General features: G+C 51.5%; 1 protein-coding gene and 1 long non-coding RNA gene across 11 annotated transcripts; both read left to right on the forward strand.

Moving 5' to 3' along the window:
• The first annotated feature begins 245 nt into the window (after window positions 1-245).
• LOC119696667 lies at window positions 246-11,794 on the forward strand. 9 transcript variants are annotated; one of them, XM_038126462.1, is made up of 19 exons: window positions 248-517; window positions 906-986; window positions 5,040-5,200; window positions 5,397-5,460; window positions 5,556-6,685; window positions 6,764-6,805; window positions 6,900-6,913; window positions 7,027-7,067; window positions 7,151-7,230; window positions 7,307-7,406; window positions 8,331-8,393; window positions 8,472-8,513; window positions 8,605-8,742; window positions 8,856-8,933; window positions 10,073-10,108; window positions 10,185-10,226; window positions 10,320-10,487; window positions 10,571-10,665; window positions 10,746-11,794. In XM_038126462.1, the coding sequence occupies exons 5-18, from the start codon at window positions 6,642-6,644 to the stop codon at window positions 10,595-10,597; spliced, it is 915 nt and encodes a 304-aa protein (XP_037982390.1). In that variant the 5' UTR covers window positions 248-517; window positions 906-986; window positions 5,040-5,200; window positions 5,397-5,460; window positions 5,556-6,641; the 3' UTR covers window positions 10,598-10,665; window positions 10,746-11,794. The 9 variants fall into 9 exon arrangements, with proteins under 9 accessions (XP_037982391.1, XP_037982392.1, XP_037982398.1 ...); XM_038126463.1 differs by lacking the exon at window positions 10,746-11,794 and having other exon boundaries at window positions 246-517; window positions 8,860-8,933; XM_038126468.1 differs by lacking the exons at window positions 10,571-10,665; window positions 10,746-11,794 and adding an exon at window positions 9,017-9,151 and having other exon boundaries at window positions 247-517; window positions 8,856-8,936; window positions 10,320-10,380.
• Window positions 11,795-11,805: 11 nt separating this feature from the next.
• Window positions 11,806-12,890, forward strand: LOC119696669. 2 transcript variants are annotated; one of them, XR_005255642.1, is made up of 4 exons: window positions 11,806-11,823; window positions 11,902-12,037; window positions 12,165-12,368; window positions 12,446-12,890. It is a non-coding gene; the product is annotated as an uncharacterized LOC119696669 (long non-coding RNA). The 2 variants fall into 2 exon arrangements; XR_005255641.1 differs by lacking the exon at window positions 11,806-11,823 and having other exon boundaries at window positions 11,830-12,037.
• The last annotated feature ends 8 nt before the right edge of the window (window positions 12,891-12,898 follow it).

The raw sequence follows: 12,898 nt of genomic DNA on the forward strand, positions 1-12,898 counted from the left end.
ATATACAAAAGTTTAAATATAAATAAGTATGAGCAATAGGTGTAATATAGAATAGAAATAATTTGTACTTTTATATACACTATAAATGTAAATGTGAATCTGAAAAATGTAAAAAATAGTTAAATATAATTTTAAGGAAAGGGTGTTTTGAGGTTTTATTTGGTTAAAGGCAGGGTGTTTTTAGTTTTCGTGCGGGTTTTTTTGGGGCATTTATTTTTGATGAGTTTTCGAAGGGGGTCGCACCTGTTGTTCTTGCCTCCCTTCCCTCCAGGCGAGCGGCAGCCCCCGGCTGCGGCCGGCGGGAGTGCTGCCCCCTGTGGACACAGCGCGGCACTGCAGCCCCCCCGAGCCAGCGCCCCGCCCCTCGCAGCTGGGCGCCGGGGGGGCGGGGGAAGGACGGCTGCCGAGGGAGGGGAGGGCGAGGGGCGGGAGAAGCGAGCGGCGAGCGGGGCGGTGTCTGTAAATAGCGGGGAGGGGCGAAGGTGTTTCAGAAGCGTAAAGAGACGCCGTGGCTGAGGTGAATGGCGGCGGCGAGGGCGGCCCGGCGGGGCCGGTTTCGGCGGGCGGCAGGGGCGCGGTCGCAGCGGTGCACGGGCCGGGGGCATGCGAGCGGCGTCGGAACAGGGCTGCACCCCCCCTAGCCCCCGCGCGCGCCCCGCTCCAGACGGTGGAGGCGACCGTGTGCCGGAAAATCCCGGCGGGGCGGCGCCGGTCCGGCGTGCAGGCGGTGCGAGCCGTGCGGAGTCGAGGGGGGCTTTGCCGGGCCGGCGGGCGGAAGAGGCGGCGCGGGCGCTGCGCTGGTCCCGGCCGGTGCCGGTCGCTCTGTCCGCTCCCCGCGAGGAGAACGAGCCAACGTCCCGTCACGTTTCAGCAATACCAAATCACCTCATCTCTTCTTAATCCAGGCAGGCTCTGCGACGACGGCGTCGGCCTCCGAGCGCAGCCGAAGCGTGCGCCCCGAGGAGCCCGGCATTCTTAGGAGAATGGTGAGTAGCAGAATTTTCGGGTTTTGGCCGCTGTGGATGCTGGGCTGCAAGGTGTCACAAAGGATGCGGGCTGAGGAGGGTAGGCTGGAGGGTGACAGAGGATCGGGTAGCTGAGAGGCAGAAGGAATCTTTAGGAGCGACTGGGGGGTCCAGATTGTCACAGAGATGCTGAGAGGCTACTCTAGGGAACTTGAGGGTGACAAGAAGAGGCTTGGGGAGAGCCTTGAGGGGAAAAGTGGGGGGTGCCTGAGGGTGACAGGTGAACCAGCACTCACACCTCCCCTAACCTCACCCTAAAAACCAACCCTACCCGGGTGGAGAGCGTCCATCGGAGGTTAGGAGGCCAAGGGACAACGTTGCAGGGCTTGGGGTGACACACAGACATTCCGGGCTGAGGGGCAAAGAGGGGGGGTTTGACAAGTGGGCAGCTTACACTGAGGGTTAGGGGTAAAAAGGACAGGACCCAGAGTAATAGGTAAGGTTAGGCTACAGTTGCAGAAGCCCTCACCCCAACCCTAAGCTCACCCCAAACAGCACCCCTAGGACACCAGTTTTCCCCAACAACAGCACAAGGCAGCGACCGTAGTAAAAAGGTAGCGATGATGTTTGTGGGCTAGACAGTGAAAGGTAGGAGTTGGGGGATGTGCATTTTTTAGGGCTTTTTTCAGGGGTTGCAAAGGATATTTTAGGGTTGTGTTTGTGGGAGTTTTTTAGGGATTTTCTGGGAACGTTTAGGATAATTTTAGGGCTCTTTCAGGGCTTTTAAGAGGTCTTTTTAGGGTATTTTAAGGGCTTTCTTAGTAGTTTTTAGAATTTTTAGGGGGGTTTCTGAGTCTTCTTGGGGCTTTTTTAGGACTATTGAGGGTATGTGGAGGACTTTTTTAGATATAGGGTATTTCTACAGTTTCTGAGGGAATTTTTAGGTCTGTTTTAAAGGTCTTGTCAGGGCATTTTAAGGATTTTTGGGCTATTTTTGAGCTCTTTTAGGACTATTTAGGGGATATTTAGGGGTTGTTGGGGTGTTCTGGGGTTTTTAAAAGTAGGGTATTTTTAGTGTATTTTAAGGGTATTCTTTGGGGGGTTTTAGGACATTTTGAAGATTAGGGCTTTTTTTAGGGAATTCTTAGGGTTTTCTGGGGTCTTTTCACAGCACGAAACACAGAGGCCGAAGGGCAGCTGAGAAGGGGCTTGAGGGTGACACAGAGCCTGAAGGCTGGGGCGTAGAGGGAGGGATTTAGGGGTAAAGGGAGAGGACCTGAGGGCTGGACAGTCCAGTGGAAATCAGGGCTACAGGGTACAGCTTAGGAGGCAAGTTCAGGTACACACACCCCAGCCCTGACTTCACCCTAAGCAGTCCCCCTACCAACAGCCTTTTCCCCCAACAGCAGCACAACACAGCAACCCCAACAGTGAGACCACACCGCAACCCTCCCGGTGTGACAAGACAGCAACCCTCACACCAGGACAATGACAGAACCCTCAGAGGACAACAAGTACCACTGCAAAAAGATAGGGACGACATCTGAGGGCTAGAGAGCAATAGGTAGAGTTTGGAGGCTGAGCATGTTTTTTTTGAGGTTTGTTCCAGAACTTTTAAACATACTTAGGGGATTTTGGAAGGTTTTTTAGGACTTGTCTGGGATTTTTTAGGGTATTGTTGGGGGTTTTTCAAAGCTATTTTAGGAATCTTTAGCATATTTTGAAGATTACGGGCAGGGTCAGAGGACACACCCTCTGAAAAGGCAAAGTTTTAGGGCTGCAATGCATTAGAAAGGGGCCAGCGGCAGCACAGCGGGTCCTGTCCCCCGCTCTCGGTCCGAAAGTCGTAAGTTTTAGACCCAGCTAAGTCCTTGCGGTCAAAGTTAGGGTTAGATGCCCTTAGCTTTGGTCTGTGAGAAATTCCACACAGGAAAACTCACACCCCGAGTTTCCCGATGCCAGTTTGCAGGAGGCGCTCAGCAAACTGCCAGGGCAGCCCGAGTTCTAGGCGGGGGCAGCTCCACTCCGGGAGAAATCCCGCGCCGTTCGGAAGCGGAGCAGGCATAGGCCCCCGGACAGGAACGCCAGCCCTTTTCCCCATAAAGCCAAACTCACCCCCGCCGCGTGCGGACGTCCGTTCACAAGAGGCCCGTGGCACTCCAAGGGCAGCGAGAGTTCTCGGCTTCGGCAGCTGCGGTCTGCCAGAAATCGTTTGCCGTCTGCAGTTTTGGAGGCAGAATCCCAGTTTTGGCCCTGGGCACGCAGAAGGGAAAGACTGTTAATTTCCTTGGAAAGGAAAGTCTAGCACCACATTGTTTAAGGGGCAGATGAAGGGCTGTGTAGGGGAGGGAACTTTCTTCACAGGACCTTTCTTCACCTCACCCCCCAGTCCAAGGTCTAGCAGCACCCCGTGTGACCAGCTGCTTTCAGGGGGTTACCCGGGCATATCTGCACAGGGAGATGCTAGTCCAGAGGGGCTAACGGGGGTATCCCGAGCGCCCCTCCCAGAGCTACGGTCGGAACATCCAGCAGGGACAGGGGAGCAGCCGGACCCACCCGGGCACGGAGCATCGCTTCGAGAAAATGCCAAGAGAAGAACCCTCTCGCCAAGGGGCGGCACCTGAGCGGGCCGGGCAGCATGTGGGGTTCCAGGGGAGAGCTTTCAACTTTCCCCTTTTACTGTGTCAGTCCCTCCCCAGAGCCTCCAGACCCTCCACAGCACTCCCAGAAAAGAGAGGGGTTATTAGGAGAAAAGGGGTTTAAATGGAGGGAAAAAGCTTCCCTTTCCCCTATTTTTTGTGTTCAAATTGTGAGGGAATCTGCTTCCCCTGCAATTTTAATGGTCTCAGTTGAAAGAATCCTGCCTTTTCTATGCTGTTAGGGGGGCTAATTGACAGGGAGTCACCATTTTCCATTATTTTCCAGTTTAAATAGAAGGGGAAAACCTTAACGATGTTTTTTATGGGTTTGATTTAAGGGTAACCACCCTCTTTTTTGTTTTCCTAAGGCTTAAACTGAGGGGGATGCCCAGCTATCTCTCCTTCTTAAGGGTTTGGATTGAGGGAAAAATCCCTATTTTTTTCATCACTGGAGAGATTTACAGTAAGAAAACCTGCTCTTTTCCCAATATTTTAGGGGATTAAATTAAAGGGCAGAAGGCATTTATTTGCCATTGTATCAGTTTCAGTGGAGGCAACTGCCCCATTTTCTCATTTGAAGGGGTTCACTTGAAGGAAGCTCTGCCTTTTTCAGCATTTTAAGGGTTTAAATGTGCATTTCAGGGCACTTCTTTCTGTGCCCTAGGACCAGATATCTCAGAGAAGGGTGAGCCTGGCACATACCTAACCCTTACACTGCTGGGAGGCGATTATTTTTCTTATTTTTGTTTATAATGTAGATAGCCCTAATTAGAGGTCCCAAGCAGACTTAGACTATTCATATCATTAGTATTCTTCCCCACCCTACTTAGTCACACGTGAAATAATATTTAGTAGTCACTAAAGAATAATTATGTCAGTTGACAGCAACTTACCCAATTTGTCTGGCTGTGCTACCTAAACACAAAGTTTTATTTCTCACCAGTCTTCCGCCCTTTTGCTCCAATTAGTTGTAGCAAAAAAGAAAGCGTTGTCATTCCTCTGAAGAGTTTTCTCCTATATCAAGCCCTTTACTCCCCTTGAATTCAAGGCAGAGGAGCCAAACAGCTGTAGCTGTTCTGAGGGCTTTTATACCTGGTGGGATTTGCCCCCTCCCTTTTCCTGGGTGTCATGGGAAGGAGAGGTGGGCCCAATCAGGGGTATATTAACCCCAGCTTTTGCAGAGGGGCTTCATTCCCTCTCTGGGATCTGCTGGGATAAGAGCTCTCCTCTCATTTCGGTGAAGAGACTCTTTCAGCTTATCTTAGCTTGTTTCCAGCAGGTGCTTTTAGGCATCTAAAGTCATAGAGGCTTTGAAGATGCTGTGAAGAATACAGCATTGAACACAGGGAGTATTTAAGCTCATGATTTTGGGTTGTGTTTTTAGGGGTGGAAAAGTTCTTTTGTAGTTTCTGGTTTTGTTCTTGGTTGTTTTTAGGTTGGAGGAGGAGCGCAACTTCCGGAAAATCCAGATCGTGTCAAGTGCAACACTTTTTGTGGCAGATTCATCACATCACAAAAGGGATCCGCCCAGTGTCAAAGATGGTGCTTGAGATTGAGACTACAATTAAGTTGAGGATTGTGACTAGGAGCAGGAGGGTGAGGATGTATCTGGTTAGGAGTTATTGTGGGGGGTGGTGGGGGGTTTTGAAGGCAGCAAGGTGAGAAATGGTGTCTATTTGAGGGCCCCCCCAAGGCTTTTCACAAGCGTAGCAGAGGCATTCACATGTCTTACATCACACAAGCACACTGCAGTCACAGAAACGCCATGTAACTTTGCCTTTCTCTAACCCAGGTGCCACAGCCTTGGACTCAGGATAAAGCTGGAGACTCGAGGACCCAGGCACACTCAGGAGAGTGTAAGTAACTCAGGAGAGGGCAAGTAGCTGATTTTCTGGGATTTAGCCCATATATCACTGAACTCATACATTGTTTCTGGTTTTCTTTATTGTAGTTGACCAAGAGGCTGACAGCGATCACAGGGCCCTCTGAGGCAGACTCATTTCAGGTCCAATGTGGATTCACCTCACCGGTCATCCAAAAGATAAGTTGGGGGGCCACAGCCTGGAGATGGGATGATAGGAGAGTAGTGGCTTGGAAATTCCTAGACAGATTTAAAAATTTGCAGAGGGTGAAGAGATGTCCTCTAAGGGGCCCCGTGGAACAGCTAAAGGGAGAGGCTCTGCTTTCGATTGCAGCTGTAGGGTATGCGGTGCAGAACAGTTCCGGTCTGTGTTGTGTTGTTCGGTGTCCTGTGTTACCTAGTGTGTCTTTGGGGTCCCTTGGATCCAATATCTCTGCCTTCTCCCCTCGAGGCCCTTAGCAAAACCATCAGCTGTCGTGTCTAGGTTCTCAAACGCTGGCGCTTCTCAGCAGGATGCCAATATCATTTGTTCTTTTACCGGCGGGCTCAGCCGCATCTCGAGTCACATCTCCGAAGCATCGAGTCAGACGTCTTTTGAGGCCTGGTTCCCGGCTGTATCAGCATCCATCCTTTCCAGCCGTGAGCTGTAAAGTCCTGGGGCACGTAAGATTGCACGATATGGAGAACATTCTAAACGTAGCATTGTCTCACAGCCGCCTTGATCATCGTGACCAACAGGTCTTATAACAGGTCACTCTGTTCCAGTCTTCTGCTCCTTAGAGGAGCTGTCTCCATCCACTGTCCCCTGAGCATCAGTCATCTCTTTTGGCATCCTCGTGGTCCTTGCCACTACTTATTCTTGCCAGGAACTCTTTTCTCATCATTGTGTCACAATTTGTAGTATAAAGTGATGTTTGTGTTTAGGGACCCCATTGTTTGTCACGTCCCGTCCTGTGTCACGGGTGTCTGCACATATTTGTGCCGGAGCTGCTCTGCCCCGCTGCGTAGCCTGGTGCGATAGGACCAGTCCCGGGGACTTGAACTTTGTAGCGTGGGCTGTAGTTGGACTCTAGGTGGTATTCCTAGATTGACACAAGATGTTTGGAGCTGTGAAGGTATCCTGCAGCCCTTTGACTTTTGTTCTAACTTTCTTTCAGATGCAGAAGGATAGAATCCATGGCGGAGCGCCCCATTCCGGGTGCAGAGGTTCGGCCGAGCAGGTCAGTCACGGTTTGTGTTTGCAGGGGAAGTGTAAATGGTGACTCTGTTACAGCACTGTTCTTTGTCTTTATTTTTAGGAAGTCAAGCCGGATAGCAGCAATCAAGTTGAAGAGGGCAAGGTGAGCAGTGTCCAGTGGACAGAAGCAGTTGTTATTGCTGAGGTCTCAATTTCTGTTGCAACTCTAAGCGTCCATTCTCGTTTGTGTGCTTTAGGCAGTCCACTCGGAGTATGCCAGGCCCCCGTCACCAGCCACCTGATGGACGTGGTTTGCTGCTTTCGTGAGCCCTGTGGACGTCCGACAGGACTCGGTGATGAAGCCTTTGCTTTTTCTGTTTAAAGGTGGCACCCGGGTAGCCTTTGGCAATGGCGGAGGAGTTGCAGTGAGTCAGGGAAGCGGGGAGGAGGAGCGAGGGTCCACTCAGGTTTCAGCAATGCCACATCATCTCATCTGCTCTTAACCCAGGCGGACCCTGCGACGACAGCGTGGCCTCCGAGCACGGCGCAATCGTGCCGCCCGAGGACCCGGGCATTCTTAGGAGAGCGGTGAGTAGCAGAATGGTTGGGTTTGGCCGACGTGCCGCCAAGATCACACAGTGATGCTCTGTTTTCTTGACTGTAGGAGACTACGAGACAACAGCCCAGTGACAGCAGGAACTTCCCAGATGGCGAGGCGGCCTTGCTTTGCACCTGACACGGACCGGGTTCCCCAGATGTCAGAGATAAGTAGAGGGCTGTGACCCAGAGAGGGGATGAAAGCTGGGTGCTGGGTCGGGACTCACCGAGAGGAGTTTTTGAGTCCGCTTAGGAGATGGGGATGTGCAGGAAGTGTCCTTTAGGCCACTGAAAGGCAAAGTTTCACTTGTGATCACAGTGCTGAGGTGTGCAGGGCAGAGCAGTCCCGGTGTGTCTCATGTCACTTGTCTATTGTGCATTCTGTGTGTTTGGGTGTCTCAGGTCTTTTTCCTTAGCCCTTTGAGGGGCCTGTCAGAAACCCATGCATCATTCTTAGCATCTGTGATCTCTGCGTTCCTCGGCCTGGCACCGATGCCATAGAACTTTTGACTAGGGAGCTCAGATAGGCATCAGAATCGCATTTCTCTTTAGAAGCATCCGGTCAGATGTCTTTTCAGGTCTTGTACTGAGCCGTATGGACAGCTGCGCCCCGCAAGGATCCATTGCGGCGGATTAGGAGTCGTAAGAACGTGAGGACTGGTAGAGGATTCTGACCGTAGGATTCACAGGCATCCATCTTTGCAGCTTCTTGGAATACATCATTCAGTTAGCATCTTCTTCCTCCAGGGTTCTCTGAGCCTCATCAGCTCGCCATCGCCCTCTCCTCGGTCATCTCATATTGCATTCTTTTGGTCCTTGCAGTCATTCTTCTTGCCAAGAGATTTCTGTCCCTGTTGTGTCCCCCATTGTTTGTCACGTCCCGTCCTGTGTCACGGGTGTGTGCACATATCTGTGCCGGAGCCGCTCTGCCCTGCTGCGTAGCCTGGTGCGATAGGACCAGTCCCGGGGACTTGAGATTTGTAGCGTGGGCTGTAGTTGGACTCTAGATCGTATTCCTAGATTGACAAAAGGTGTTTCCACCTGTTGAGTTATCCTGCAGCCCTTTGATGTATATCCTAACTTTCTTTCAGGTGCTGATGCATTATATCCTTGTCAGAGCGCCCCATCCTGGGCTTGTGGGTTCCCCTGAGCAGGTCAGTCACTGTTTGTATCTGCAGAGGAAGCATAAATGGTGACTATGTTACAGCACTGTTCTTTGTCTTTATTTTTAGGAAGTCAAGCCAGAGAGCAGCAGTCAAGGCCAAGTGGGCAAGGTGAGCATTGAGTAGTGTACTGAAGTAGTTATTGGTCAAGTCTCACTTTCTGGTGCAACTCCAAGCCTCCATTCTCGTTTGTTTGCTTTAGGCAATTGACTTTGCATATGTCCAGCCACCGCCACCAGCCAGCCCATGCACCGGGTTTCCTGCACATGTGGGCCTTGTGGAAGTATTACAGGACTCTGCGATGAAGCCTTTAAATTTTCTCATTCACCGTCCTATCTCGGTAGCCATCAGGACAGGCCAACGAGTTGTGGCGAGTCGGGGAGGTTGGGAGCAGCAGCGAGGGTCCTTTCAGGTTTCAGCAATGCCAAATCAAGTTGTCTCCGCTTAATCTAGGCAGACCCTGCGACAACGGCGTCAGCCTCCGAGCACGGCCAAAGCGTGCGGCCCGAGGTCCTGGGCATTCTTAAGAATGTGGTGAGTAGCAGACTTGTTTGGTTTTGGCCGATGTGCTGCTAAGCTTGTGCACTGATGTTTGGTTTTCTTTCTCTTGGCAGAGTAAGATACAACAGCCCGGTGCCAGCAGGGACTGCTCAGATGGCGAGGCTGCTTTCTTTTGCACCTGACACAGATTGGCATGCCCACCTGTCTGAGAGATGAGTAGAGGGCTGCGACCCGCAGAGGGGATGAAAGTGGGTTGCTGGGCTGGGACTCACCGGGAGGGATTTTTGAGTCTGCTTTGGAGACGGATGTGGAAGAAGTGGCCCCTTAGGCCATGAAAAGGGAAAGTGTCACTTTTGATCACAGTGCTGAGGTGCTCAGGGCAGAGCAGTCCCGGTGTGTCTCGTGTCACTTGTCCGTCGTGCATTATGTGTTGTTTGGGTATCCCATGTCACAGGTCTTTTTCCTTAGCCCTTTGAGGGGCCTGTCAGAAACCCATGCATCATTCTTAGCATCTGTGATCTCTGTGTTCCTTGGCCTGGCACCGATGCCATAGAACTTTTGACTCGGGAGCTCAGACAGGCATCAGAATCGCATCTCTCTTTAGAAGCATCCGGTTAGATGTCTTTTCAGGTCTTGTTCTGAGCCGTATGGACAGCTGCGCCCCGCAAGGATCCATTGCGGCGGATTAGGAGTCGTAAGAACGTGAGGACTGGTAGAGGATTCTGACCGTAGGATTCACAGGCATCCATCTTTGCAGCTTCTTGGAATAAATATTTCAGTTAGCATCTTCTTCCTCCAGGGTTCTCTGAGCCTCATCAGCTCGCCATCGCTCTCGACTCGGTCATCTCATATTGCATTCTTTTGGTCCTTGCAGTCATCCTTCTTGCCAAGAGATTTCTGTCCCTGTTGTGTCCCCATTGTTTGTCACGTCCCGTCCTGTGTCACGGGTGTGTGCACGTATTTGTGCCGGAGCCGCTCTGCCCTGCTGCGTAGCCTGGTGCGATAGGACTAGTCCCGAGGACTTGAACTTTGTAACGCAGTGTGCAGTTGGATTGTAGATGGTATTCCTAGATTGACACAAGCTGTTTGGAGCTGTAAAGTTATCCTGCAGCCCTTTGATGTATATCCTAACTTTCTTTCAGGTGCTGATGCATTATATCCTTGTCTAGGCACCCCATCCCAGGCTCGTGGGTTCCCCTGAGCAGGTCAGTCACTGTTTGTATCTGCAGAGGAAGCATAAATGGTGACTATGTTACAGCACTGTTCTGTTTTTATTTTTAGGAAGTCAAGGCAGATAGCAGCAGTCAAGGCCAAGTGGGCAAGGTGAGCATTAAGTTGTGTACAGAAGTAGTTGTTATTGCTTAAGTCTCATTTCTGGTGCAACTCCAAGCCTCCATTCTCGTTTGTTTGCTTAAGGCAATTGACTCGGCAGATGTCCAGCCCCCGTCACGCACTGGCCAATGCACCGGGTTTCCTGCACATGTGGGCCTTGTGGGAGTATTACAGGTCTTTGCGATGAAGCCTTTAAATTTTCTCATTCACCATCCTATCTGGGTAGCCATCAGGGCCAGCCAAGGAGTTGTGGTGAGTCGGGGAGGTTGGGAGCAGCAGCGAGGGTCCTTTCAGGTTTCAGCAATGCCAAATCAAGTTGTCTCCGCTTAATCTAGGCAGACAATGGTGTCTTAATCCTGTGACAATGGCGTCAGCCTCCGAGCACGGCCAAAGCGTGCGGCCCGAGGACCTGGGCATTCTTAAGAATGTGGTGAGTAGCAGACTTGTTTGGTTTTGGCCGATGTGCTGCTAAGCTTGTGCACTGATGTTTGGTTTTCTTTCTCTTGGCAGAGTAAGATACAACAGCCCGGTGCCAGCAGGGACTGCTCAGATGGCGAGGCTGCTTTCTTTTGCACCTGACACAGATTGGCATGCCCACCTGTCTGAGAGATGAGTAGAGGGCTGCGACCCGCAGAGGGGATGAAAGTGGGTTGCTGGGCTGGGACTCACCGGGAGGGATTTTTGAGTCTGCTTTGGAGACGGATGTGGAAGAAGTGGCCCCTTAGGCCATGAAAAGGGAAAGTGTCACTTTTGATCACAGTGCTGAGGTGCTCAGGGCAGAGCAGTCCCGGTGTGTCTCGTGTCACTTGTCCGTCGTGCATTATGTGTTGTTTGGGTATCCCATGTCACAGGTCTTTTTCCTTAGCCCTTTGAGGGGCCTGTCAGAAACCCATGCATCATTCTTAGCATCTGTGATCTCTGCATTCCTTGGCCTGGCATTGATGCCATAGAACTTTTGACTCGGGAGCTCAGACAGGCATCAGAACTGCCACTCTTTTTAGAAGCATCCGGTCAGATGTCTTTTCAGGTCTTGTTCTGAGCTGTATGGACAGGCCCCACAAGGATCCATTGCGGCAGATTAGGAGTCGTGAGGATTGGTAGAGGATTCTGACCGTAGGATTCACAGGCATCCATCTTTGCAGCTTCTTGGAATACATCATTCAGTTAGCATCTTCTTCCTCCAGGGTTCTCTGAGCCTCATCAGCTCGCCATCGCTCTCGACTCGGTCATCTCATATTGCATTCTTTTGGTCCTTGCAGTCATCCTTCTTGCCAAGAGATTTCTATCCCTGTTATGTCCCCATTGTTTGTCACGTCCCGTCCTGTGTCACGGGTGTGTGCACGTATTTGTGCCGGAGCCGCTCTGCCCTGCTGCGTAGCGTGGTGCGATAGGACAAGTCCCAGGGACTTGAGATTTGTAAGGCGGGGTGTAGTCAGGCTCTAGATGGTATTCCTAGTTTGACACAGGATGTTTGGAGCTGTGAAGTTTTCCTGCTGCCCTTTGACTTGTCTTAACTTTCTTTCAGATGCAGCCGGATAAAATCCATGGCAGAGCATCCCATCCTGGATCCGGGGGCTCCCCTGAGCAGGTCAGTCACAGTTTGTGTTTGCAGGGGAAGGGTAAATGGTGACTCTGTTACAGCCCTGTTCTTTATTTTTATTTTTAGGAAGTAAAGCCAGATATCAGCGTTCAGGTTGAAGAGGGCAAGTTGAGCAGTGTCCAGTGGAATGAAGCCTTTGTTAGTGCTCAAGTCTCACTTTCTGGTGCAGCTCTAAGCCTCCATTTTAGTTTCTGTCCTTTAGGTAATTCACTTAGAGTATGCAAAGCTGCCGTCACGCACCAGCCAATGGACCGGGTTTGCTGCTCTTGTGAGCCCTCTGGGAGTCTTACAGGACTGGGTGATGAAGCCTTTGCCTTTTTTACTTAAAGGTGTCATCTGGGTCGCCTTTGGCAACAGCTATGGAGTTGCGGTGATTCGGGGAAGCAGGGAGGAGAAGGGAGGGTCCGCTCAGGTTTCAGCAATGCCACATCACCTCGTCTCCTCTTAACCCAGGCATACCCTGCAACGACAGTGTGGCCTCCGAGCGCAGCAAAAGCATGTGGCCCGAGGAGCTGGGCATTCTCTGGAGAACGGTGAGCAGCAGAATTGTTAGGTTTTGGCCGACGTGCTGCCCAGATCACGCATTGATGCTCGGTTTTCTTTAATGTAGCTGTCTAAGAGACGACGGCCCAGTGACAGCAGGAATTTCCCAGCCAGGGAGGCTGCCTTCCTTCACACCAGACATGGATCGGCATCCCCAGATGTCCGAGATAAGTAGAGGGCTGTGACCCAGAGAGGGCATGAAAGCGGGGTGCTGGGTCGGGACTCACCGGGAGGAGTTTTTGAGTCCGCTTTGGAGACGGGGATGTGGAAGAAGCGGCCCCTTAGGCCACTGAATGGGAAAGTGTCACTTTTGATCACAGTGCTGACATGCTCAGGGCAGAGCAGTCCCGGTGTGTCTCGTGTCACTTGTCTATTGTGCGTTCTGTGTGTTTGGCTATCTCATGCCTTTTTCCTTAGCCCTTTGAGGGGCCTGTCAGAAACCCATGCATCATTCTTAGCATCTGTGATCTCTGCGTTCCTCGGCCTGGCACCGATGCCATAGAACTTTTGACTCGGGAGC

Source organism: Motacilla alba, unplaced genomic scaffold (assembly GCF_015832195.1).
Source record: "Motacilla alba alba isolate MOTALB_02 unplaced genomic scaffold, Motacilla_alba_V1.0_pri HiC_scaffold_344, whole genome shotgun sequence".
Taxonomy (NCBI): Eukaryota; Metazoa; Chordata; class Aves; order Passeriformes; family Motacillidae; genus Motacilla; species Motacilla alba.

Excerpts from the sequence above, each read along its gene's own strand:
- LOC119696667 (XM_038126462.1), top strand. The coding sequence starts at position 6,642 with ATGGCGGAGCGCCCCATTCCGGGTGCAGAGGTTCGGCCGAGCAG. Across the intron at positions 8,743-8,855 it reads TCATTCACCGTCCTATCTCG|GCAGACCCTGCGACAACGGC; the intron begins GTAGCCATCAGG and ends CGCTTAATCTAG. Across the intron at positions 10,109-10,184 it reads TCGTGGGTTCCCCTGAGCAG|GAAGTCAAGGCAGATAGCAG; the intron begins GTCAGTCACTGT and ends TTTTATTTTTAG.